We start from the raw sequence: 25,804 nt of genomic DNA, 5'->3' as shown, positions 1-25,804 counted from the left end.
ACATTCCTGACTAGAAAGAAGCTGTCCGCTCACGTCCCCTTGATCAGAATTCGCACATCGCCCCCAAGCGGCCAGCCGTGGAAGCGCCGCAGCAATTGGGAGATGGCACTTTCCCGGGGACTCGGGCGGCAAGCCCCTGCGGAAAGGCTGCCCCGACGCGCGTGGGAAGCCGAGCCCGGTACCCGCACTGCTGGCCAGTGCGACACCCACTCACGTCCATCGGGGGACAGGCGGAGGGCAAGCGTGGGGCGAGGGCAGGGGCGCGGCGCTAATCGGGTTCCGTGGTCCCCACCTCACCTGGATGGATGGACGAGGGTGAACAAGTACCCAAGAGGGAACTCCTTCAACTACTGATTCCCTCTTGGTCCCATTTACCCCGTTGGGCTTATTTTTTTCTGTACAAATGGGTTCGCTCCCCAAGTGTCCACCCTTCAGCCGTCGCGCAGGCATTCAAGGGGACGAGTTTGCCTGAAAGCCTCTCTAAGGGTCTTGGGTTGGGTGGCTAGGGCCCTGTCGGTTCGGGATGCGCGCACAGAGCTTGGGCCGCTCGGCGCCAGAGCCGAAGTGCTGAGCCCGTGAGCGCCAAGGCCGCGTGGGCGGGCACCTATTTTTCTGAGAAGTTCCAGCGCTCCTAGGCCCGGACCCCCCCCCCCGCCCCCCTTCCACCTTCTAGCTGGAAAGTTGTGCGCCAGGCAGCGGGGGGCGGAGAGAGGAACCCAGACTGGGCCCCCTCCCGCTTCCTGCCCCGCGGCCTCCCATTGGTCAGAGGAAACCCCAGGAATGTGAGCGCCCCTTTAAAAGCGCGCGGCTCCTCCGCTTCGCCAGCCACTGCACTCGGGCCGGCCGCTGAGAGCCCACCCTGGCGAGCTCTCCCAGCCGCAGCCTCCGAATCCACGGCCTCCACCCCGCGCCTCTCCAGTTCTCTATCCCGTCGCTGCGCCCTTGTTGCTGGCCCCGGCCACTACATCCGCGTTCGCACAGGTAGGACTCCCGGGCGGCCGCCGAGGACGAGTGCTGCCCTGGCCAGCCACCTGGAGCTCCCAGGCTTCAGCGCCTCCGGAACCCCGGATCTAATACTTTCTGCCTTCCCCGTACTGTCGCTCCCAGCCTCTGGGGACTCTTGTGGAAGGGCGCCAGAGCCATCCTCTCCAGCCTTGGGGTTCACAGACTAACCCACCAGAACACCCCAAGATTTTCTTCTTTTCCCCAAGTCCTATCAGTCCTCTAGAAAAGGACTGTGCCTCCCTGCGCCCTTAAACTGCATCTCCTGGTCTAGTGTTTACCCTTAACTTCTCAAGGAAAAACCCCTCCCCAGTTGTTGGTCTTGCCCCTAACCACCTCTTTAAAGCGGTAATCTCCCCTCAACTCTTACTTTCTTCCTGATGCTCTCTCCAAAGCAAATACGGTTGTCCCTCCTTCCAGCAAATGTGGGCCCAAAAGGGGATCCCCAGGGGCCCCAGCCCCAAGGCCAGCCAGGTTTTGCCCACACTCCCTGCTTGGCAGCCTCTGACCCTGGGCTCTGTGCTCCTTGCTGCAGGCTCCTTGCTGGGCACAAACAGCTCCACCATGGGGCTGGCCTGGGGACTCGGTGTCCTGCTCCTGTTGCATGCCTGCGGCTCCAACCGCATTCCAGGTGAGTCTGTATAATACCTTGGGTAGGGGGGAGGGAAGAGGAGGAGGTCGGGTTACCCCAGGTGCACTTCCCTCCCTGTGTACTCCTCTCTCAGCTGCTTCTCCCCTGAGCCCTGACCAAACCTCAGGATGCCGGTTTCCTCTGACTGCCATTTATTTAGCTCTTCCAGTGTCTGTCAAGAGCTTTCATTCCAGCCCTCTGCCTCACCCCCTCCCCCAACCCAGAGCGCTCACCATGTGTCCTGCTCTTGTCTAACAGAATCTGGGGGAGACAACAGTGTGTTCGACATCTTTGAACTCACTGGAGCTGCCCGCAAGGGCTCTGGGCGCCGACTAGTGAAGGGTCCTGACCCTTCTAGCCCAGCTTTCCGCATCGAGGATGCCAACCTGATCCCCCCTGTGCCTGATAAGAAGTTCCAAGACCTAGTGGATGCTGTGCGGGCGGAGAAAGGTTTCCTCCTCCTGGCCTCCCTGAGGCAAATGAAGAAGACCCGAGGTACCCTGCTGGCTGTGGAGCGGAAAGACCACTCTGGCCAGGTCTTCAGCGTGGTCTCCAATGGCAAAGCGGGCACCCTGGACCTGAGCCTGACCGTGCAGGGCAAGCAGCACGTGGTGTCGGTGGAGGAAGCACTGCTGGCAACTGGCCAGTGGAAGAGCATCACCCTGTTTGTGCAGGAGGACAGGGCCCAGCTGTACATTGACTGTGAGAAGATGGAGAATGCGGAGCTGGATGTCCCCATCCAGAGCATCTTCACCAGGGACCTGGCCAGCATCGCCAGACTCCGCATTGCCAAAGGAGGTGTCAATGACCATTTCCAGGTGAGGCCGCTTTGATTCCTGATCCACGGGGTCAACTGCTAGGCAGCGTATGACCAGGAGCGTGGTAACAGGAGAGGCAGGGGTTCCAGTACAGGAAATACTGCCTGTGCACTAAAGCAGTGGTTCTCACACAGTAGGGAGCATCAGAATCACCCGGAGAGCTCCCTAAAATGTATACCGCTGCATCCCACCCCTAGAGTTTTGGGTTCAGTGGGTCTGAGATGGGACCTGATAATTTACATTTCTAACCAGTTCCAAGGTGAGGTTGGTGCTGGTGTTCTAGGGATCCGACTCTGAAAACCTCTAAAGGAAACAAGAAATCGTTTTCCTGTATCTGACTGTTCAGACCTTAAATACTCTTTATGCTCAAGAAAATAATTTCAAATGCATTGCACCAATTATAATATTGCTTGAAGTGGATACTTTTTATGAGCAGGATAAATACCACTTGGCTATTTGCTTCCTCATGGGGATGTAACCGATCCCAAAGAAAAGATTAAAATAGTGGCTATTTGCTGCTGCAGTGTCTTCCTTGCTTAAACCTCTAGATCTTTGGGTCTGTGGCTTTCAAACTCCCACATTTAACTGTTTGACACTGGAGAGTGTCATTGTATCATCCGGTCTCAATATCAGATTCCATTTCCTGTATCCCCAAGTAGGCCGATAACTGAATTCTTTGTAAAAGACCGCAGACTTGGCAGAAGATACAATTAAGATTTTTGAAGTTATTTTGCAATTCCCGTGAATTTGGCAATTCACCAACAGTTATTTGGTGTGTTATTTTGACAAGGTGATCTTGAAAGGGAGTTCTTTTCCAATTTTAGAACATCTGTTGTGTGCTCCTTCTAGCATAAACAGTCCCCCCTCCCACTGACCCCCTGGCCCCTACCAACACTCTACAAACAGTGTGTATCCTCTGCTCACAGGGGGTGCTGCAGAATGTAAGGTTTGTCTTTGGAACCACACCAGAAGACATCCTCAGGAACAAAGGCTGCTCCAGCTGTAAGTATCCCTCTGTTTTTAGGGCATATGGGAAAGTGAGGGCATTCCACCCAAAATAAGCTGAGAAATTTCAACAATGGTGATTGGGCATAAACTACCCCAGGTAACATAGTTACCTTTATATAAAGGTGACCTCAAACAGTTTTCCACACTCAACAGTCCCTTCCTTTTGCATCCCTCACCCAAAATGAAATGTCTGTTACAGTTAGGATGCCTAGGGGCTGGCTGGTGGGAGCATCTACTTGAAGATATTCTCCTACTTTCCTCACTGTGTTCCTTTGTTCCTTGGCAGCTACCAGTGTCTTTCTCACCCTTGACAACAACGTGGTGAATGGGTCCAGCCCTGCCATCCGCACCGACTACATTGGCCACAAGACAAAAGACCTGCAAGCCATTTGTGGCATCTCATGTGATGAGCTGTCCAGCATGGTCCTAGAGCTCAGAGGTCTACGCACCATTGTGACCACACTGCAGGACAGTATCCGTAAAGTGGTCAGTAGCCTCCACCCACCGCCTGTTAGCAGGAACCCCTGCATGTGATGGTGATGATGCTGAGGGACTGAAAGTGAGGCTCGATGCTAATAACCTTTCTCCCCCTTTTAGACCGAAGAGAACAAAGAGCTGGCCAATGAGCTGAGGAGGCCCCCACTCTGCTACCACAACGGAGTCCAGTACAGGACTGGTGACGAGTGGACGGTGGACAGCTGCACCGAGTGTCGCTGCCAGGTAAGGCTCCCGACGGACTGAAACACGAGTGGATGGCACACTCTCTGAAGAAAGAGCCAGATGGCTGCGGAGGCTCTTTTCATGTTCCGTGGCTGGATACCCAAATGGTGTCTTTTTCTTAAGATGCAGTTATGACATCTATAAAATCATTTAAATGCTCAGAGTTTTTCAAAGTCTTAATTATACCCCAGGCTAAGAATAATATCTAAAAGAGTATATCTATTTAAATATCTCAGTAACTTACCTGCTTTAGTTCAAGAGCTAAGTGTTGAATATCAGGTAAGTAAAACCAAGTTGGAACGTTCCCTCCCCACAACCTGATTCGTATTCGGCTATGACATGGAGATTCTTTAATACAGTACTGATTGCTATTCAAATCACTTAGCCCAACATCGTTAGAACTATCCACTTACCTCAGATGGTACTGCCTGCAGTGTATGTGTCCTTCTGGCTCGCCCCCTACCCAACGCCAGGGGCAGAGGGGTTTGGGGGGTGTTACTGGCTCATTGAGCAAAGTCAAGCTTAAATACAAATCATGGATTGCCGGATTTGGGAGCCACTTTTACTAAAGTCCCATTTTTGTCCAATATTATTTAAAGCCATATTTATATATGAGAAAGTAAGATGCTCATTGATCTTCTTTTCCCCATAAAGATGTAATTTAAATTTTTTTAAGTCCTGGCTGAGTTTCAGGAGTTCGATTTTAGACACAGAGTAACAGATCTGACTCATGATATTAGGTGGTTCCGACTGCATAAATTCATGTTGTTCTGTGCATGAAGAAGTGACTAAGTGGCAATTGAGAAGAATTCTAGAGGGGTGGAGTGACAAGTAAGCAGCACTCAAACTGTCTCTACAGTACTGGTGGCTGCCAAGACAGGCAGAGCTTCTATTAAAATCATTCCACTAGAGCATTTATAGCCCAGACGACATTTCAGCTTTTAATTGAAATGGTTCAGTATGTAAGCTTCTGCTTACAATAGGCTTAGTACCCATTTCTCCTTCATTGTTGCCCTGCAGAACTCAGTTACCATCTGCAAAAAAGTGTCCTGTCCCATCATGCCCTGCTCCAACGCCACAGTTCCCGATGGAGAATGCTGCCCACGGTGCTGGCGTAAGTTCCTAAGATTGTATGACCATGCTTCCACGACTGGATGGATTGTACATAATGCTGGAATACCAGTCCCATCTCTGTCACATGTTTTCATTCAGCTTCTTGCTGCAGCATCTGGTTAGCTGATGGCTTGTCTGCTGTATAGAGCCAAAAAAATGGCATTATGACTAAACTTAATTACCCCCCTGTATTGTGGTGTAGACAATAACCTTAGTATAGTTTATTGAGTATGATTCTGTGCTTAGAGAAAAGACGAGATGAATTGGTAGCAGCAATAGCTTTAAGTTAACTGGATTTAGAATCTGACCTTATGACCTAGAGTCAGTAAAAATCTGCTCACCGGAGAAATTGATGGACTTAACTGGGCCTGAAAGTTCTACCCATTTTATCTACAGGCATAGGAGACCTAAGAAAAAATAGTAGTTTGAGTCTCAGGGCTCTGTAAGAAATTGTATTGTTTCATGGTACCCAGTCCCTGGGTTTTGCTGCCAGTATAATTAATCACTTTGCTGAGACCCTGTAGTAAGTACAAGTCATAAAGATGATTTATCACAACTAAGATGCATAAAACAGGAAAGTAGCACTCCCCCTTCACATCCACGCCCCCCACACTCCCCGTTTCCTACACACATGGATCACAGCTCAGAAGAACCAGTTCCCTTCAGAGATGTCAATGACATTGGAACTGTCATAATCATTTGTACATTGCTTTCTGTTCAGCATTCACTTCAGATATGGGTTAAAGGGAACAAGGCTAGCTAGGGACTAGCAGAGCGCTGAATTTTGAGTCAGGGATTACTAGGAAAACTTCGAACTGATGGCAAGAGAAAACAAAGTTCTCTATCTCCTGTCAGATACAGGACGTGATTGTAGTCATGGCTCCTGGGCAGATGGTAAACAAACACACTTGCCTCTTATGAAAATATGTGCAGAAAAGGCCCCAAATGCTAGGGTGAGAGGAGCAACCCGCTGACTGACCTCATGACTGATCCAGGGCCAGAGCCAACAGCGGCTCCGCTGCCTTCAGATTCATCTGCCAAACATGTGGGTCTCTGACTCTCCTGAAAGTCAGAAGTGACTCCTATAAGTTGCCTAAAACCCAAGTATTCTTGGAAACCTGGGGCTGGAAATGCCTAACAAGACATCTTAAGTCAAAAAAAGGGAAACTCATTTAAAATGCAGACTTGGAAGAAGGGGGCGAGGATGACTAGAAACATATGTGGGGGAAAGGTTCAGCTATACCGACCCAGGCAAAGCATGCAATTACCCCAAAGCTGTGCACAGAATGACCGCTTGGCCATTGGCCTAGCAAATATATTGCTTTTCACTCTCTGGCATGGGAAGAAAGTCCAGAGCAGAGCAGCCCAAAGAATAGCTTGTTTTCATGATAACACACTAAATGCACCCATTTGCTCAGCAGCCAGCGACTCTGCAGACGATGGCTGGTCCCCGTGGTCTGAGTGGACCTCTTGCTCTGTGACCTGTGGCAATGGAATCCAGCAGCGTGGCCGCTCCTGCGACAGCCTCAACAACAGATGCGAGGGCTCCTCTGTGCAGACGCGGACCTGCCACATCCAGGAGTGTGACAAGAGATGTAAGTGTTTGGTCACTTGGGGATGTGGAGACCTGACTTGTCCTTGTTGTCACTAGCAGCAACTCCAGAGCACAGAGGCTGAGGGCACAGGTTCTAGGCTCTGATCTAATCCCAGTTCTCTGCCTTATCTGTGCACCCTTGAGCACAGCTTATCCTCTCTGAGGCTCTTATCTGTAAATTGGGGGTAAAAATAGTTTAAAGATTTTTAGTTTGGCAAGTTTGAAGACTTGGTTTAGAGGATGCATTTAAAGTGTTAATGTAGAGCTTGGCTTGTGGGAAGCACCATATAACCATCAGGTTTGTCCTTTAGTTAAACAGGATGGCGGCTGGAGCCACTGGTCCCCGTGGTCATCTTGTTCCGTCACATGTGGAGATGGTGTGATCACAAGGATCCGGCTCTGCAACTCCCCCAGCCCCCAGATGAATGGGAAGCCATGTGAGGGCAAAGCCCGGGAGACCAAAGCCTGCCAGAAAGACGCCTGCCCCAGTAAGTGCATGCATCACCCAGCATGGTGCTGGCAGCTCCACCCCACTGGCTGCCTGGCATCCGTGGGTCACAGATGGGGGAAGGGTGCTTCCTAGAGAAACAAACAGAAGCACAGCCCTGCAGGGCACAGCAGCTTCTTCTAACGGCAAATAGAACCATTTCAGACTCACCCTCTTCCCAGACACCCTTACCATGTGTCAGCGTCATGGAGCTTTCTTGAACACACTCAGCAGAGTCTCCTGTGAAGGTAAAGTGTTTGGAAATTGGTCTTAGCTTTGGCCTGTGGTTAATTTTCTTACAGTCAATGGAGGCTGGGGACCCTGGTCACCATGGGACATCTGTTCTGTCACCTGTGGAGGAGGGGTACAGAAACGTAGCCGGCTCTGCAACAACCCCACACCCCAGTTTGGAGGCAAGGACTGCGTTGGTGATGTAACAGAAAACCAGATCTGCAACAAGCAGGACTGTCCCATTGGTAAGCCACACAGCCCAGGCAGCCCAGGACAAAACCACTTAATGGCACACTCAGCTTTCATGGCAGTTCAGTTTGGATGGTCCTGAGTGGTTTGATTAAAATGCCAGATGGACAACATAATCTCAAAAGTTAGCAGCTACACAGACCTTAAAACATTACCCCCATTTAAGTGACCAGAATGGCAGTAACAGCAGCTGAGACCCACGTTTGCCTGTCACTCTTATTTCAGATGGATGCCTGTCCAATCCCTGCTTTGCTGGTGTCCAGTGTACCAGCTACCCTGATGGCAGCTGGAAGTGTGGTGCTTGTCCCCCAGGCTATAGTGGAGACGGCGTCAACTGCAAAGATGTTGATGAGGTGAGGAGCTGGGAGCTACCAGACCTAGGAAAGCATCTCATCTGCCTTGGTCATTTCTTGTGGCAGTGTTCTCTAAACATAAACAAACCTGTTTCTTCCACAGTGCAAAGAAGTCCCTGATGCCTGCTTCAACCACAATGGAGAGCACAGGTGTGAGAACACAGATCCCGGCTACAACTGCCTGCCCTGCCCACCGCGCTTCACTGGCTCGCAGCCCTTCGGCCGGGGCGTGGAACATGCCACCGCCAACAAACAGGTAGAGCAGAGGGGACTAGTAGATGGGAGTGAGGAGAGTGTCCTCGACTGAGCTAGCCATGAAAGCGGGGAATGTCCTCTCACACCCTTCAAGGAAAACGGGGGAGGGGGTGAGTGTCAATCTAGCTTTTAGAAACAGGACTAGAAAATGAATTGTTCATCCAGCAGAGAAAATTGGTCCATCACATGTAACCATGCTGCTCTGGAGTGAGTTGTGAGTGGATGGACTTGTAAGTGCCAGGGTGATGTGCAAGTTCAAGGAAAACACACATAAAGCCATGTCAGCCTATAACCGGGCATCAACATTCCCAGGGCAGGATGGGGAGGACTCATACTCTTCCCATGGATCTCTGTCCAGAGGCAATGGGGAGCTGGAGACCCTCCAAGGCTCTGCCTTAATGTCAGAATGTTGTACCCTCAGGTATGCAAGCCCCGAAACCCCTGCACAGACGGGACACACGACTGCAACAAGAACGCCAAGTGCAACTACCTGGGCCACTACAGCGACCCCATGTACCGCTGCGAGTGTAAGCCTGGCTACGCCGGCAACGGCATCATCTGCGGGGAGGACACAGACCTGGACGGCTGGCCCAACGAGGACCTGCTGTGCGTGGCCAATGCAACTTACCACTGCAGAAAGGTAGCCCCACCCTCACCTGCCTCCAGAAACCCTTATCAAGGGGATGAGCTGAGGAATTGCTTAAACTTGGGGAATGGAACTGAAAGATCAAATCATCCAAAGGCAGAGGAACACTAATTCTTATTAAATCACTTGGTGCCAAGAACACGAATGGGGCAGGCCCTTTGGGCAGTTGTGTTCCACAGTCGATTATGTTGTCCAAAGAAAGTTCACTTCTCTACCAAATGCCAGCAGAGCATGACCCGTGTTCCCAGTATATATAAAGTTTAGAGCATTTATACAAAGTATTTGTGTGTGTGTGTGTGTGTGTGTGTGTATGTGTGTATATATCCTCCAAGCAAACTTTTTTGTCTTCTCATTGAAAATACCTGCTGTCACAGAGTAGCATTCAGTTCTGTCTGCAGTTTTTTCAGTGCACTCTCTAGTGCATGAGCTGAGCAAAAGGCTTGCAAACTGCAGCTGCAACGTATCTTCTCTTTCCAGGATAATTGCCCCAACCTTCCCAACTCAGGGCAGGAAGACTATGACAAGGATGGAATCGGCGATGCCTGTGATGATGACGATGACAATGATAAGATTCCAGATGACAGGGTAAAATTGTTTTCCATTCCTCTTTCAGCTTTTGTGTTCAGCAACAGCCTGTAACCCTTAAGATTCAACAAAATTACTGATATCTAGTCATCAGAAATTATTCATTGTGATCCTGTAGTTTTCAGATATAGATGTTGCCAAGAGAATTTTTAAATGAGGGTTTTGTTTTTCGTCACAGCCTGCCTTTCCCCTAGTTGGAGCAAAAAGTTACAATGTGTGAACAAATGACACTTTGCTTCCCATATTGGTTTCAAATGTCTTCTCTAGGTCACAGTAAGGTTATCTCTGCTTGCACTCTAGTGGAGATGTTGAGTTTCTATTTACATCTCACTGACTCATAACCAACAGAAATTCATTTTTCATTCATTACGTCCTGGCTTTTAACTTTTGCAGTGGTCATTTTACAGGGGACTTAGTATATCCACCAAGTAGAAAATGATTACTGCAGATTTTCAGTTTTGTATATATTATGCATGTGATTTGAGGCTAGTTTCGTGGACCAAGTTGTACAATGCTCTGCTTCTTCTCTTGGCAGGACAACTGTCCATTCCATTACAACCCAGCCCAGTACGACTATGACAGAGATGAGGTGGGAGACCGCTGTGACAACTGCCCCTACAACCACAACCCAGACCAGGCTGACACAGATAACAATGGGGAAGGAGACGCCTGCGCAGCTGACATTGATGGGGATGGTAAGGCGCTCCCTGATTCCAGCCAGCCCGTGGGCAGCTGTGTTGGCATTCAGCTCTCAGCCTTGAACAGCGCTGGCTGTTAGTGTGCAGTCTGGTTGAAACAGCTGAGGCTGAAGATTCCAGCTCTTATCTGTCCCATGTTCTCTGCAGGTATCCTCAATGAACGGGACAACTGCCAGTATGTCTACAATGTGGACCAGAAAGACACTGACATGGACGGGGTTGGTGATCAGTGTGACAACTGCCCCCTGGAACACAATCCAGACCAGGTAGGTAGATTCCTTTCAGAATCTTTCAGGAAACTGTTAGCATATCCCTTTCTAAGCCTCTTTAAAAAGCAGAAGAGTTTAAGTTCAAACACTTTCATTACCATGGCTATCGGTGATCTCATAGCCAATTACAGCATTTTCATGTGAATACTTTGCCTGACCTAAGCTCTTTGCAGAGTTCCACAGGTCTTTAGCATGACAGTCTTGTAACTTCAATCTTATCCTCTATAGGAAGCCCACATGATTTGCTCAATGGAATCTACCATTGTTAAGATAAATTATACAAAGCAGAAATCTGTGACTGACAACTGTACAGGAATATTAATCATGTTTGAAACTAAAAGATGGAAGAAAATATCCCTAAGCAAGACACACAGCCATTTTCATGGCTCATGATATAATCTGACTGCAAGAAAATCAAACTAAAAATATTTCCCCAAACTGGAGAAATCCCTGTTTCTTTGTCATTCTTCAAGTCTTTTGGCATTGCAAACAGATAATTCTGTACCAGTGCTAGGGAGTGCTGCAAACAGACATAGCCAGAACAAGTTCCATGCCTGAAGGTGTTTCTTTTCTAGTGTAATCGCTCATCATTATTTTCTCGATGTGAAACTTAAGGCTTTTTTTTTCCCTAAAAGAAATTATTCTGGAAATTTAGAAACCACCTTTTTATAAATGCAAATATTTTTAAAAGATTCAAGAAATGATAAATCCAGCTAATTTCTGGAGAAATCCAGAAACTCTCCTAATATTTGCACTTATGACTTTCTCTAAAACAAAAAGCACCAGGATGAATTGCTTTGGGGATATAGGGGAAAGCATGAATGATTTGGGATAGCATTCTTGATCAAATGGCATTGAGGGTCATCTGTTTTGAATTTGAGTCTTACTGTAAATTAAACCTCAGTACCATTTAACCTCCCTGGATAAGGTGCTGGTTCTTCAGATAATAATAAAGTTTATAACAATTAATGAATCATGTAAAAATCTTAATGGCAAAGAGCATAAATACTGGCAAGCAAAATTGCAATTTGTGTATAAATAATCTGTAAGCATTCTGTAAGAATTCTGTATAATTCAGTACATTATATGTACTGAATACTTTAAAAAAGGTACTCTGAGAAATATGGTTTTGAAAAAAATTAGAATTTTGAGTTTACCTGAGCCAACACTGGACAATCCTTACGGACTAGATGTGTAAAACCAAATACCTAAAAGAGAAGAAAATGATTTATCCCACCATACAGGTTACCCAGTAGGTATGAAAAGCAGTGCCATGTTGCCATGATTTAATGACCTGGAGTAGAAGTTGACATGTCAACAATTTCCTAATTGAAAATTTGAACAGAACATAAATTGTACCCACAGCATTCAATTCATCATTAAGATATAAGTAGTTAATATGGCATTCTATCCTTAGTGATGAAATGATGCTTTCTATTTATTTAGAATGTTTTCTATTTTAAAAGAACTTTCAAATAATCCCTTTAAAAACTGTCTAATACAAACAAGGATCAAGAATAAAACACTTAAGACCAGTGAGGCTTCACATCTATATTAACAAATCTTATCAGACACTGGAGAATCTCCATAAGTTTTCTTTAGCATCAGTGATTCACATTCCAGCTTACCCTCTGTCTCTTTCAGCTTGACTCTGACTCGGACCGCATTGGAGACACCTGCGACAACAACCAGGACATTGATGAAGACGGCCACCAGAACAACCTGGACAACTGCCCCTACGTGCCCAATGCCAACCAGGCCGACCACGACAAGGATGGCAAAGGCGACGCCTGCGACCACGACGACGACAACGATGGCATTCCTGACGACCGGGACAACTGCAGGCTGGTGCCCAATCCTGACCAGAAGGACTCTGATGGTGAGTCCCTGGAGCCACTTTCAAAGCGAGTGACTGAGCCTGTGGCTGTCTGGATTGCGGAAATAAAAACAAAGCTGAATGCATCTGAGGATGAAGAGACTAAATGTTACCTTTGACAAGACAGTGAATTTCTGGCACCAGTAATGGTATTTTGGAATTTCACTGAACTCTTGCCTTTTTGCCTTTAGGTGATGGTCGAGGTGATGCTTGCAAAGATGACTTTGACCAGGACAAGGTGCCAGACATTGATGACATCTGTCCTGAAAATGTTGATATCAGTGAGACTGATTTCCGCCGATTCCAGATGATTCCTCTAGATCCCAAAGGGACATCCCAGAATGACCCTAACTGGGTTGTACGCCATCAGGGTAAAGAACTCGTCCAGACTGTCAACTGTGACCCCGGACTTGCTGTAGGTGAGTAGAGAGTTCTTCAAACGAAAGGCCAGTGTGTACAGGGGAAAGAAGCCAGTGTAAAAGCAGGCAGTTGCACGTGTCCCCATGAGTGCTAAAAAAAAAGGCTGGGAATGTGACGGAGAACCTCCGGAAGGCTGCAGGTTTTAACCTGGGTGTGGCCTCCTCTTCCAGGTTATGACGAATTTAATGCTGTGGACTTCAGCGGCACCTTCTTCATCAACACCGAGAGGGATGACGACTATGCCGGCTTTGTGTTTGGCTACCAGTCCAGCAGCCGCTTCTATGTTGTGATGTGGAAGCAAGTCACTCAATCCTACTGGGACACCAACCCCACGAGGGCTCAGGGATACTCTGGACTTTCTGTGAAGGTTGTGAACTCCACCACGGGGCCTGGAGAGCACCTGCGGAATGCCCTGTGGCACACAGGAAACACCCCTGGCCAGGTGAGAACAACGCCCTGCAGGAGGGGAAGGGATGCTGTGTTTGGCCCAGCCTCCCACCAGGGAGTCTTAGACATCAAGTTCCCGGCATCACCAACTGTAGCATTAAGCTCTGCATTGTAAAAACCATCCTAGCGTCTGAGAGGGTAGCTCACTTGAGATCAAAAGGCTAAAACAAACAGTCAAACAAAAATGTCAACGTCCCTTCTCTTTGCTGATATGCACATTCAAAGTTACATAGCCAATAAAGCCCTTGGGAAAAAAAATCCTACATTGCAGCCCTCTAATTTAGGTCAACTCAGTACCTTTTCAAGTACCATTCCATTTCATGGAATCTAACATAAATCTCATAATGAAGCTGTTTCAACCTTTGCTTTTCCTTTTCCTCCAGGTGCGCACACTGTGGCATGACCCTCGTCACATTGGCTGGAAAGATTTCACTGCCTACAGATGGCGTCTGAGCCACAGGCCAAAGACAGGTTTCATCAGGTAAGATTGCCCTGATTAAATATCCCTTAAGTCATACTGACAGGCAGGGAGGAGAGGACCAAAGGTAAGGGTGGCACTAATGTGATGTCCTTCTTTCCCGCAGAGTGGTGATGTATGAAGGGAAGAAAATCATGGCTGACTCAGGACCCATCTATGACAAAACCTATGCTGGTGGTAGGCTAGGCTTGTTCGTCTTCTCTCAAGAAATGGTGTTCTTCTCCGACCTGAAATATGAATGCAGAGGTAGGAGCAAAATAACAGTGAATATATAGGTGAAATCCCTAGTTCAGACCAGTACCAAGAATGTCAGTCATGCAAGAGGCTGATTTAAAGGCTATGTAAGACATAGGGTTATTTCTATCTTGCTGTTGAAGACACAATGATAAAAATGAAATAATGAAAGCCTTAGAAAGCACAGCATAAGTTCTGGAAGGTTATGCTATATTAAACACCTAGCAACAGTGTTCAAACACATTAATGTGTAATTTTATAAACTACCAATCTTAAAATATACTTTTGCCATTATAAAAGTAGAGCCTGTGCCAAGGTTGTTCATGTATTAGTGGATATTAAGATGACAGTGCCTCAGTGGATTAATTTATGTATTTATGTGTTTATATATTTATTTCACAGATTCCTAATCATCAAACTGTTGATCAAAAGACTGATCATAACCAATGCTGGTATTGCACCTTCTGGAAACATGGGCTTTAGAAAACCCCCAGGATCGCTCCTCGCTGCCTGCCTTTGCTCTCTGCTTGCATGAGTGTGGACTCCTAGAACATGTGACTTGCCTCAAGAAAATGCAATTTTCCAAATCAGACCCTGCATTCAGCCTCTGACTGAGAAGAATCTTCCAAGGAGACAAACAATGACTTTGGTTGGCTTTTGCAAAAGCAAAAGCATCCACATGCTTTGGTTGGAAGGTGCCTGTCCCACTCTGCTTTTGTCAGAGCAGAATGCGACTGTGAGGCCAGCTCTGAGCAGTGGACTCCAAAGTGTTTTCAGGCATGTGAGAGAAGGGAGGACTCACTAGAATTGACAAACTAAACCAGCCCTGACCTACTCCCTCTGGAATAGCGGGGGCGGGGGGCCAAAGCCCAAAGGGGAGGACGCATACCCAAGAGACGATTGTATGAAGAAAATATGGAGGAACTGTTACATTTTTGGTACTAAATCATTTTCAGGGGATTGAAAGACTATTGCTGGATTTCATGATGCTGACCTGTGTCAGCTGATTAACCCACATAAATAGGCACTTAAATAGAAGCAGGGAAGGAAGGAAAAGACTGGCTTCTGGACTTCCTCTCAGATTTCCACCCCTTAACACATCACCTGTAGTGACCAGAATAGGGAGTCGGAGCTAAACCACCACAAGCCAGTGCTGGCTGCCGCAGCTTGGTTCTATTGAAATTGTCAGTTGTATTCCAGATGTAGCTTCTGCAGATGTAGCAGGAAAATAAGAAAACCCACCATCTCAGTGAGCACCAGGCTGTCTCCCAAGGGACGGGCAGCCCGTGCTTATATTTTTATGGTTAGAAAGGCACAAAATTATCAACTAAGACATTCCTTTTCTCTCTTTTTTCCTGAATATCATGGAGTTTTCCAGTTGTCTCTTTTGGACTGTAGTTTTTGGTGTTTTAAACAAACACTTTACAATGTAAACTATTTATTTTTTACTTATTCTGGGGGATCTGTCTGAAAGACTATTCATGGAACAGGAAGAAGCGTAAGGACTATCCATATCATCTTTGCTACAAGTCATTATGACTGTAAGATTGTAAATACAGATTATTTATTAACTCTGTTCTACCTGGAATCTAGGTTTCATATGGAAAGTGTCTGAGAGCAGGTAGTTGAGATTGATCAGCAAATATTTCACAGGAATGGCACAAGGAAACCAGCATAGCAAGCTGCTCTTCACTTTGTGCTTAGACTGAATGATTTGGAATCCTTTTTTCCTTTTTTTTTCCCAAGTGGAATTACTTGGTTGTCCATTTGCAAGTGTTTTTAGTTTGCAAAGAAAGCCAAGAGGCCATTAATACTGTCTTATCCCATCCCTTGTGCCTATTTCCAGGGAGATGAAAAGCATCTACATTTATTATTTTTGCCTTTTTCCAAAAGAAAAAAATGACAAAGGTGAAACTTGTATACAAATATTACCTCATTTGTTGTGTGACTGAGTAAAGAATTTTGGGATCAAACAGAAAGAGTTTAAGTGTCTAACAAACTTAAAGCTACTGTAGTACCTAAAAAAAAAAAAAAATCAATGTTGTACATAGTATAAAAATTCTTTGCAGAAAAGTATTCCCAGTAAGGAAATAGCATTGAAATGTTAAATACGTTTTCTGAAAGTTGTTTTTTTTCTATCATCTTGTATACCGTTGCTTTATTTTTATAAATTATTTTCTCATTGCCTTTGGAATAGATATCTCAGATTGTGTAGATATGCTATTTAAATAATTTATCAGGAAATACTGCCTGTAGAGTTAGTATTTCTATTTTTATAAAATGTTTGCACACTGAATTGAAGAATTGTTTTTTTGTTTTGTTGATTTGTTTTTTGCTTGTTACCCTCCTCCCTGTTTTTACTATTTGCCAATACTTTTCTAGGAATGTGCTTTTTTGTACACATTTTTATCCATTTTACATTCTAAAGCAGTGTAAGTTGTATATTACTGTTTCTTATGTACAAGGAACAATAATAAATCATATGGAAATTTATATTTATACTTACTGTATCCATGTTTATTTGTTTTCTGGCCTAATGTTATGAGGTATGGGTAAACTGTATCCTTAAACCAATAGAGCATACACCAAAAGAAATCACAGTAACAGTAACGTTCACAGTTCCTATACAATTTAAGAAGACTGAATTGCTTAGATGACATTTTTGCTGGATTTGTGGCATAAAAGAACAAAACAAATTAGCCTGTCATACTAAAAACAAGCAATTAGAAATGACCACCCCCACAAGATGTGGGACTCAAAAGGATATAAGTTTATATTTTACTAATGTCATTAAATGTCATTTATCGAATCCTTTTCAAAGCCCAGTTCTGCTCCTGAAAACAAAAAGGAAAACGGGAGTGAAGCACATACTCACAGCTACATCTTCTGACCCATGAATGAGGACACCAGGCTGTGAAGAAACTTTAGAAACAGTGAAGGATGAACTGTCCTTGCAAAGCTGGGTCAAATGCTATAGATACCACATTTTGGAGAGTGACTATGCCTTCGGTCAGAAAGATGACTTAAGAGAGGGAGAATTGGGAATAAATCCTAATAAATCCTAATATATATGTACATATATGTTAGGAATAAATCCTAATATGTATATATACATATATACACACACACACATATATATATACACACATATATATATGTACGCACACACATATAAAATATCAATAAGCAGAACCTGAGCTTCAGGTGCGCTAACCATGAATGTAAAATACCGTCCAATTTTTAGTTGTAAAAAGAATTTTTAAAAATTTTAGAATAAAAATTTTTATGAATAAAGATCTCACTTTGATGTCCATTAAGCAAAACGGACAGGCTGAATGAGACAGAATGTTTTTTCCCCTTATTGACTTTTCTCTCTCATTCTAGAAACATATATAAGTATAAATTGCATAGTCATATATAATTATAAAATGCCAAATCACTTTATGGTATCTAGGTGAAGAATCAGGAACTGGAAGGTGTTGGTTATAAACTTTGGAAAACTGATTTGAAAGAAATATTCTTTGAAACATGACATCATTCATTCTCAGAGCAGCTCAGCACATGAGTCTTGGGAGAGAAGTCTAATTCACTTTTAAGTAACAGAACAAAAGTAACTGATAGTATCAGGATGGGACAGAAGAAACTGGGACCTGGAGCTTTCTTACCAGGAATGCTCCATATGCACGCCAAGACTGACCTTCGAATCAGGTTGTACTGAAATAAAGGACTTGTTAAACATTAAAACTACGCCATAAGGGTGATAGCTCTCTCCTTCTATAGGAGTTTATTGTCATGCGTTTCAAAGTTGGACTGAAGGGCAATAAACTCTAGGTCCTATGGGAATTTACAATAAAGCTGGTGCCAGTAGTTTTCTTGAGGAGTCATAAGTGAAAAAAACCTCAAATTTTAAGACCCCAAATTTATTCCCAAAATAAGTTAGCTCTTGCTCTTTCATACTTTTTCTCTACCTTTTCTGGGGGCAAACACTCAGGTCTAGAGGGAAACTTAAAATAAAAACACTGCTTTTTAAAGGACATTTTCTTTCTTATCAAGGTAATCTTTCATTTAATTTGGAGCCTTCATATTAAGTATATTATACAAATTCAGCTTGCCAGTTCTTTGTTCGAGGTAGGTACCTTCAGTTTACATGTTATGGAAGGGTCTCATTCCTTTCAAGGGTAAAATTAATTACTTAGTCATTCTGCTTTCCTACCCTCTGTTAAACTTTTGTAACATAAAGGTCCACTACGCCCCAAATACCATTTGGAGAAATATACTATAAAGCCATAAACTATCTCCTCGCCATCTATCTCCCTCTCCTCTTCTCTCCCTTCCTCTCCCTCTCTCTTTCTCTCTCTTGCAGACACACATACATATCAATCAAACACCAGAAGCACATGGGTTTGGAAAAGACATAAAAGGTTCTCATAAATTCAGGTTACTGACTTGTAACTAACAAACCCTCCCTCTTAAAACAGAATACAGCTTTTTAAAAACCAGCTGATCTTTATTTGCTGAATTCTAAAAGGGAAACTCTGAAAGAAGACAACAAACTAAATGTCATATATGAAATAATTCGGTCAAACTTCTGCTTATGAAAAGTACCACTACTAATAAGAGAGTAAGGATAGCCTAACATTGTTTTGTTAGGAAAACTCATTTCTCTTCACAGCAAGCTATACTTACTTAACAGGCATAGAGAGAAGGAAAGAAGGGAAATCAGGGCAAAACTACAAGTCATGGTCAACAAACCTGTATAAACCCCAATAATGTAGTAATGTGTAATATTAAATACAAAACAATCATAAAACTTCAACTAGTTTCACCACAGCACACATACATAAAATGTTGGTTTCTATAATGCAATAAAAAACCATTTTCCTGGGAATTTCAAAGAGGAAAAGCCAGTGAGCAATTTACCACAAGTTTCAAAAAATATCGAAAAAATATGATCCAGAAAGAGAGAATCTAAACATTAAAATCATCATTTGAGGAACGGCCTCTATAATGCATTCACTGAATTAAAAGAATTTGGAAAAAATGTGGTTTAACTTAATTTACCAACTCTCTTAAAAGCACAACCCAGCAAGTCAGTGCTTAAGATTCTTTACATTCTTCTGTCACATCTTCAGTCTCCTGTTCATCTGCACATTAAAAAGAGTAACCAAATTTGTCAGATATCTGTGCATAATTAAGAAAAATTATCAGCCTATGTTTTTTAAACATTAAACCCTTTTACACATAAGATAAGCCACATTCTTATTTAATATTTATCATACAATCATCACTCTGCAACAAATATTAAATTTATTTTAATATTTATTAAATATTAAATTTATTTTAATATTTATTGAATATTAAAATCAATATTCAAAATATCCAAAATCACTGCAGACAGTGACTGCAGTCATGAAATTAAAAGACACTTGCTCCTTGAAAGAAAAGCTATGACCAACCTAGACAGCGTATTAAAAAGCAGAGACATTACTTTGCCAACAAATGTCCATCTAGTCAAAGCTATGGTTTTTCCAGTAGTCATGTGTGGATGTGAGAGCTGGACCATAAAGAAGGCTGAGTGCCAATGAATTGATGCTTTTGAACTGTGGTGCTGGAGAAGACTCTTCAGAGTCCCTTGGACAGCAAGGAGATCAAACCAGTCAATCCTAAAGGAGATCAGCCCTGACTATTCATTGGAAGGACTGATGCTGAAGCTGAAGCTCTTTGGCCACCTGGTGCAAAGAGCTAACTCACTGGAAAAGACCCTGATGTTAGGAAAGATTGAAGGCAGGAGAAGGGGACAACAGAGGATGGGATGGTTGGATGGCATTGCTGACTCGAAGAACATGATGGACCAGGAAGCCTGGTGTGCTGCAGTCCATGGGGTCACAAAGAGTCAAACACGATTGAGCGACTGAACTGAACTGCACAGTCACCACAAGCTGTACACAAAATTTACAAGAAAAAGTGAAACATAAGGGGCTTGCCTTCATTGAGCTTACAGCTATGGGATAGTTTTTTGGGTTTTGAATGAAAATGGTAATGAATTTGGAGACATACATCAAAATTATTATTATCATTATTGTTTGCTTTGTACTAAGATTCCAGGAAGCTGAGTGAAACAAAAAGTAAATGTGACAGTTACGGTAGATAAGAACTGATCGCCTTTCATTTCTTCAATGTTAGAAACAAATGGTGACACTAACCGAAGTGGAATGTAAATATTCTTCCAATCTTAGCAAGAAGCTTTTCATATAAGGCAGAATTGACAATAGCACCAAATAAAAGAGAATCAGGAGAAACTGGAACTCTCAAACACTGCAGGTGGGAATGTGAATGAGGCAGCTGACTTGGGGAACATCTGACCTTGCTCGAAAGGTGACCACAGACCCAGCAATTCTCCTCCTGGGTATATCCCCTAGAGAAATGAAAACATGTGTGAGCTCAGTCCCTGAGTCACGTCTGACTCTTTGTGACCCCATGGACAATAGCCCGCCAGGTTCCTCTGTCCATGGGATTTTTCAAGCGAGAATACTAGAGTGGGCTGCCATTTCCTCCTCCAGGGGATCTTCCTGACCCAGGGATCGAACCCACAACTCCTGCATCTTCTGCACCGCAGGCAGACTTTTTTTTTTTTTTTAACTGATGGCTGAGCCATCACAGAAGCCCCAAATGAAAATATGTATCTACCCAAAAACCTGCACACCAAGATTAATAGCAGAATTACATCTAACAGCCAAAAAGTAGAAACAACTCAAATGTCCATCAGCTAATGAATGGATAAGGAAAATGTGGTAAATTCACACAAAAGAATATTATTCAATAATAAAAGAGTAAAGTACTGATACAAGCTACAACATGAATGAATCCTGAAAACATTATAAGTAAGGGGTCAGACACAAAAGACCACATATTATATGATCCCATTTATATGAAGTGTCCAGACTAGGCAAATTCATAGAATCATAAAGTAGGTAGTGATCACCTAGGGCTGGGGGTTGGGGGAAAATGGGCAGTGACTGTGAGTGGGTATAGTATTTTTCTCTAGGATAAGGGAAATACTGTAAAATTGATAATGGTGATGAATGCAAAATTCTGTGAACATTCTAAAACCCACTGAATTGTATGGTATTGTTGAAAGGTTACCCCAAAAAGGTTATATCCACATCCTTGTCCTTGATACCTATGAAAGTCATCTCACTTGGGAAAAGAGTCTTTACAGATATAATTAAGAATCTTGAGCCTCCTGGATTATATAAGTGAAAAGAAAGTGAAGTCGCTCAGTCATGTCCGACTCTTTGCAACCCGTGGACTGTAGCCCACCAATCTCCTCCAACCATGGGATTCTCTAGGCAAGAATACTGGAGTGGGTTGCCATTTCCTTCTCCAGGGAATCTTCCTGACCCAGGGATCGAGCCCAGGTCTCCCACATTGCAGGCTGACTGACGCTTTAACCTCTGGGCCACCAGGGAAGCCCTTAAATACAAGAATACAGTCTCTAGAACTTCAGATCCAAGTCAAAGATTTCAAGGGAGGAAAGGAAGCCAGGTTGAAAGAAGAAGGGGGAGGAGGCGGGAGAGGGGGGAGAAAGGGGTGGCCTTACAGACGTCTCCTGCCACCTATAGATACCCAGGCGTTATGGGACTTTTCCCTGGGCCTCCAGAGAAGGGAGGACTGGAACTCGGCCCTACCAGAAATCAGACCAGACCAGAACCAGAATTCGAGTTCTCTGCCAAGAGGAGGTGATCAGTCTCCAATCCTCAGCTCAGGCTGAGGGCCCTTCGACCAGATTCCTGTGTCCAGGACCAGGGGACTAGAAAAACGGGAAAGGATAGGAAGGGTTAAGGAGAGGAAAGAAAGAGAGAAAGGGAGAGAGGTCAATAGTCTCTTGTTCCTTACCGGTCAGGGCACTCTGGCCAGTTGTCCGCGTCAGGAGGAGACCAGGGACAAAAGGGACCCAGTTGCGGCCGCTGGGTCTGGTCCATTGGCAGGCAAGCTGGCCCCTGAGTACCCTGAGTGGTCAGGATGTCAGTCTCTGCAAAGAAGAGTCCCCGCCAGAGTTGCCATTTGTTGCAGGAAGGCGGACCCCTCCCAGGGCCCGAAACTGGGCCCTTGTCTAACAATCAGAAATGAATTGTCCAAGGAGACACATCTGCTGACAAAGCAAGAGATTTTATTGGGAAAGGGCACCTGGGTGGAGAGCAGTAGGGTAAGGGAACCCAGGAAAACTGTTAGGTAGTTTAGGGAAAAGGAGTCCAAAATGAATTTTCTGAGGAGACACATCTGCTGACAAAGCAAGAGATTTTATTGGGAAAGGGCACCTGGGTGGAGAGCAGTAGGGTAAGCAGTAGGGTAATACAGGTGGGACCTACACTGATGAACAAATGCCCTTATAAGAGACAAGCAGAGGGAGACTTGAGACACGTGCAGAGAGAGAAATGTGAAGACAGAGTCAGAGACTGGATGATATGGCCACAAAGCAAAGAAGCCAAAGAATGTCAACAGCCGGAGAAAGTGGAAGAAGCAAGGAAGCATCCTTCCATACAGCCTCCAGGCAGAGTGTGGCCTTGCTGACATCCTGACTGCAGACTTCAGCCTCCAGAACTAGGAGACGATAAATTTTTGTTGTGATCATGTGTTGTAGCAACTGTAGGAAACTAACACAGGTGTTTAGAGTAGATGTTGATAAAGCAGTTACTTTAAAAATCAATCTAATATTTAACAACAAATGATTTGGAGTTTCAGAGTACAATGAGAAATGTAGTGACATTCTCAATGCATGGAGAAGAAATATGAGAAAGGAGAGGAAGGTGGGATGTATGAGAAGTGCACCTCAGTATCTCACATGTGAGATGAGGAATGATAAGACCTCGGCACCACATCTTCATAAGTGCTAGTCCTTCTATCTGGAGTGTGCTCCTTCTCACCCACCCAGTAAGTGACCACTCATCCTCAGAAGCTCAATTCAAATGCCACCTCCCCATCTCTCCAATCGTTCGTCATTCCCTCTAGTGTTGACAAATACTTCATCCAGAAGCTCTTATACTTGGCCCCATCTGCTGAGATTGTCTGCTTAAGTGCCTGCCTTCATCACTATCCTATGAAATAATTCAGAGCAGTGATCATGCCCTACTCACCTGATAACCTAGGAATAGCATCCTTAATGAATGAACACGATGGAACCCTGGAGCAGTGGTTTTAGTCATAACTAAACAACAGAATCACCCAGACCCCATCCTCAGAAACTGACTTTAAAAAACACAGATGGCCCAGGGCCAACCCCTAGAAATTGATTTAATTCTGGAATAGAAACAAGGTATTAACCTGTTGTTAAATATCACCTGATGATTGTAATGTGCAAAGATAAGAAGCATTGTCTAAGGGATGGACTCAATATAGCTTTATACACCAAGCAGACCTGAGGCAGATGCCAAAGAGAGAGATCTGAAAATCAAAAAGTACACAAAGCACAGATGATCCCATACCAGCTAGGTAGTCTCCAAATAAAATACTAGCCATGAAAAAGTAGTAGAGAGCTAAAGAGTAGGACTAGCTTGCTCTCAAGGAGAAGGCAACAGCAGCCCACTCCAGTCCTCTTGCCTGGAAAATCCCATGGACGGAGAAGCCTGGTAGGCTGCAGTCCATGGGGTCTCTAAGAGTCAGACATGACTGAGTGACTCCACTTTCACTTTTCACTTTCATGCGTTGGAGAAGGAAATGGCAACCCACTCCAGTGTTCTTGCCTGGAGAGTCCCAGGGACAGCGGAGCCTGGTGGGCTGCTGTTTATGGGGTCACACAGAGTCGGACACGACTGAAGCAACTTAGCAGCAGCAGCAGCTTGCTCTCAGTGGTGAAAAGGAAGATTACACACAAGAAGGAAAAGTGGGATGGGTGGGGAGGTAAGAGGACAGTCTGGAGAAGGCAGTGTCTTCATTAAAATGAAATTCAAGAGGATAAAGCAGGGCTTGAGCAGACAGGAAAAGAAGATACTTTCTGATATTATTTTCACCATCACCACATAGGCTGCTATTTTTTTTATAATCCTAAAATAGAGTGACTAGTAGACCATCTAATTCATATCTTCTCACACTTCAGTAATGGAGAAGGCAATGGCAACCCACTCCAGTGTTCCTGCCTGGAGAATCCCAGGGATGGGGGAGCCTGGTGGGCTGCCGTCCATGGGGTCGCACAGAGTCGGACACAACTGAAGCGACTCAGCAGCAGCAGCAGCGGCAGCACACTTCAGTGTGCATACACCTACTGGAGGGCATCTTGTTAAAACACAGAACCTGATACAGTAGGTCTGGGACTCTGCAGCTCTAACAAGCTCCCAAGGGATGCCAATACTGCTGGTTCAAAAATGTACTCTACAGTCATGATCTTCAGTAACTCTTTCATGTTTTCATTTTATTCAATTTGAATGACGCAGTGGAATCAGAAGTTCCCAATACTTGACAAAGTGATAAGTTCATCACAATTAAATGTCAAAACTCTCCAACATGCCATTGTTCACTTTATACTACTAAATAAAACAGTAGAGAAAGTGTTATTTTATGGTAGAGAAAATAATCAGGGGGAAATATTTCTATGAAGTCTACCCCAAGAAGAACTGAATTAGGGAACTATAGTCAATATTTTTAAAATAAACTATAATCAAAAATAATATATGTGTATATATATAAATGAATCACCTTGCTATGCACCTGAAACACTGTAAATCAACTATACTTCAACAAAATATATATTGAGAAAAAAAAGAAAATTAGTTGAGAGTAACTTGAAAAAATAAAATCACCAAATACAAATTTACTATATACTAAGCTGGTTTTAGAAAAGGCAGAGGAACCAGAGATCAAATTGCCAACATCCGCTGGATCATGGAAAAAGCAAGAGAGTTCCAGAAAAACATCTATTTCTGCTTTATTGACTATGCCAAAGCCTTTGACTGTGTGGATCACAAGAAACTGTGGAAAATTCTGAAAGAGATGGGAATACCAGACCACCTGATCTGCCTCTTGAGAAACCTATATGCAGGTCAGGAAGCAACAGTTAGAACTGGACATGGAAAAACAGACTGGTTCCAAATAGGAAAAGGAGTACGTCAAGGCTGTACATTGTCACCCTGCATATTTAACTTATATGCAGAGTCAGTTCAGTTCAGTTCAGTCGCTCAGTCGTGTCCGACTCTTTGCAACCCCATGAATCGCAGCACGCCAGGCCTCCCTGTCCATCACCAACTCCCGGAGTTCACTCAGACTCACGTCCATCGAGTCTGTGATGCCATCCAGCCATCTCATCCTCAGTCGTCCCCTTCTCCTCCTGCCCCCAATCCCTCCCAGCATCAGAGTCTTTTCCAATGAGTCAACTCTTCGCATGAGGTGGCCAAAGTACTGGAGTTTCAGCTTTAGCATCATTCCTTCCAAAGAAATCCCAGGGTTGATCTCCTTCAGAATGGACTGGTTGGATCTCCTTGCAGTCCAAGGGACTCTCAAGAGTCTTCTCCAACACCACAGTTCAAAAGCATCATTTCTTCGGTGCTCAGCCTTCTTCACAGTCCAACTCACATCCATACATGACCACAGGAAAAACCATAGCCTTGACTAGATGGACCTTTGTTGGCAAAGTAATGTCTCTGCTTTTGAATATGCTGTCTAGGTTGGTCATAACTTTTCTTCCAAGGAGTAAGCGTCTT

General features: G+C 44.4%; 2 protein-coding genes and 1 long non-coding RNA gene across 8 annotated transcripts in view; 1 reads left to right on the top strand and 2 right to left on the bottom strand.

The window, feature by feature from the left end:
• The first annotated feature begins 828 nt into the window (after positions 1-828).
• THBS1 (thrombospondin 1) lies at positions 829-16,615 on the top strand. 4 transcript variants are annotated; one of them, XM_040226964.1, is made up of 22 exons: positions 829-981; positions 1,538-1,633; positions 1,892-2,451; positions 3,378-3,453; positions 3,746-3,945; positions 4,057-4,179; positions 5,200-5,293; positions 6,714-6,887; positions 7,198-7,374; positions 7,676-7,849; positions 8,079-8,206; positions 8,310-8,462; positions 8,883-9,101; positions 9,585-9,692; positions 10,228-10,387; positions 10,538-10,656; positions 12,304-12,538; positions 12,727-12,954; positions 13,126-13,397; positions 13,786-13,883; positions 13,987-14,126; positions 14,517-16,615. In XM_040226964.1, the coding sequence occupies exons 2-22, from the start codon at positions 1,567-1,569 to the stop codon at positions 14,522-14,524; spliced, it is 3,513 nt and encodes a 1,170-aa protein (XP_040082898.1). In that variant the 5' UTR covers positions 829-981; positions 1,538-1,566; the 3' UTR covers positions 14,525-16,615. The 4 variants fall into 4 exon arrangements, with proteins under 4 accessions (XP_040082898.1, XP_040082897.1, XP_040082896.1 ...); XM_040226963.1 differs by having other exon boundaries at positions 6,711-6,887; XM_040226962.1 differs by having other exon boundaries at positions 3,743-3,945.
• LOC120853229 lies at positions 9,204-12,367 on the bottom strand. Its single transcript, XR_005718742.1, has 2 exons — positions 12,288-12,367; positions 9,204-11,867 (listed from the first exon to the last, which is right to left on the bottom strand). It is a non-coding gene; the product is annotated as an uncharacterized LOC120853229 (long non-coding RNA).
• A 609-nt stretch (positions 16,616-17,224) lies between the features above and the next one.
• The window catches only part of FSIP1 (fibrous sheath interacting protein 1), a 215,925-nt gene continuing 207,345 nt past the window's right edge, over positions 17,225-25,804 (bottom strand). The window contains exon 11 of one of the 3 annotated variants that reach the window (XM_040226968.1): positions 17,225-19,258. In XM_040226968.1, the coding sequence (XP_040082902.1) occupies positions 19,212-19,258 (47 nt within the window). In that variant the 3' untranslated portion in view covers positions 17,225-19,211. The remainder of the gene's footprint in view (positions 19,259-25,804) is intronic. The other 2 variants (XM_040226967.1, XM_040226965.1) reach the window with 2 other exon arrangements.

The sequence above is a fragment of the Oryx dammah genome, unplaced genomic scaffold, assembly GCF_014754425.2.
Source record: "Oryx dammah isolate SB20612 unplaced genomic scaffold, SCBI_Odam_1.1 HiC_scaffold_26, whole genome shotgun sequence".
NCBI classification, from domain to species: domain Eukaryota; kingdom Metazoa; phylum Chordata; class Mammalia; order Artiodactyla; family Bovidae; genus Oryx; species Oryx dammah.
The sequence above is the reverse complement of the archived record's forward strand: the minus strand, read 5'-3'. Positions and strand labels throughout refer to the sequence as shown.

What these genes read in the sequence shown, in the direction of transcription:
- THBS1 (XM_040226961.1), top strand. Translation starts at nt 1,567, where the DNA reads ATGGGGCTGGCCTGGGGACTCGGTGTCCTGCTCCTGTTGCATGCCTGC. An exon ending in ATGCTGCCCACGGTGCTGGC is followed by an intron (nt 5,294 to 6,710) that starts GTAAGTTCCTAA and finishes CCATTTGCTCAG; the next exon opens with CAGCCAGCGACTCTGCAGAC. An exon ending in AGCTGACATTGATGGGGATG is followed by an intron (nt 10,388 to 10,537) that starts GTAAGGCGCTCC and finishes TGTTCTCTGCAG; the next exon opens with GTATCCTCAATGAACGGGAC.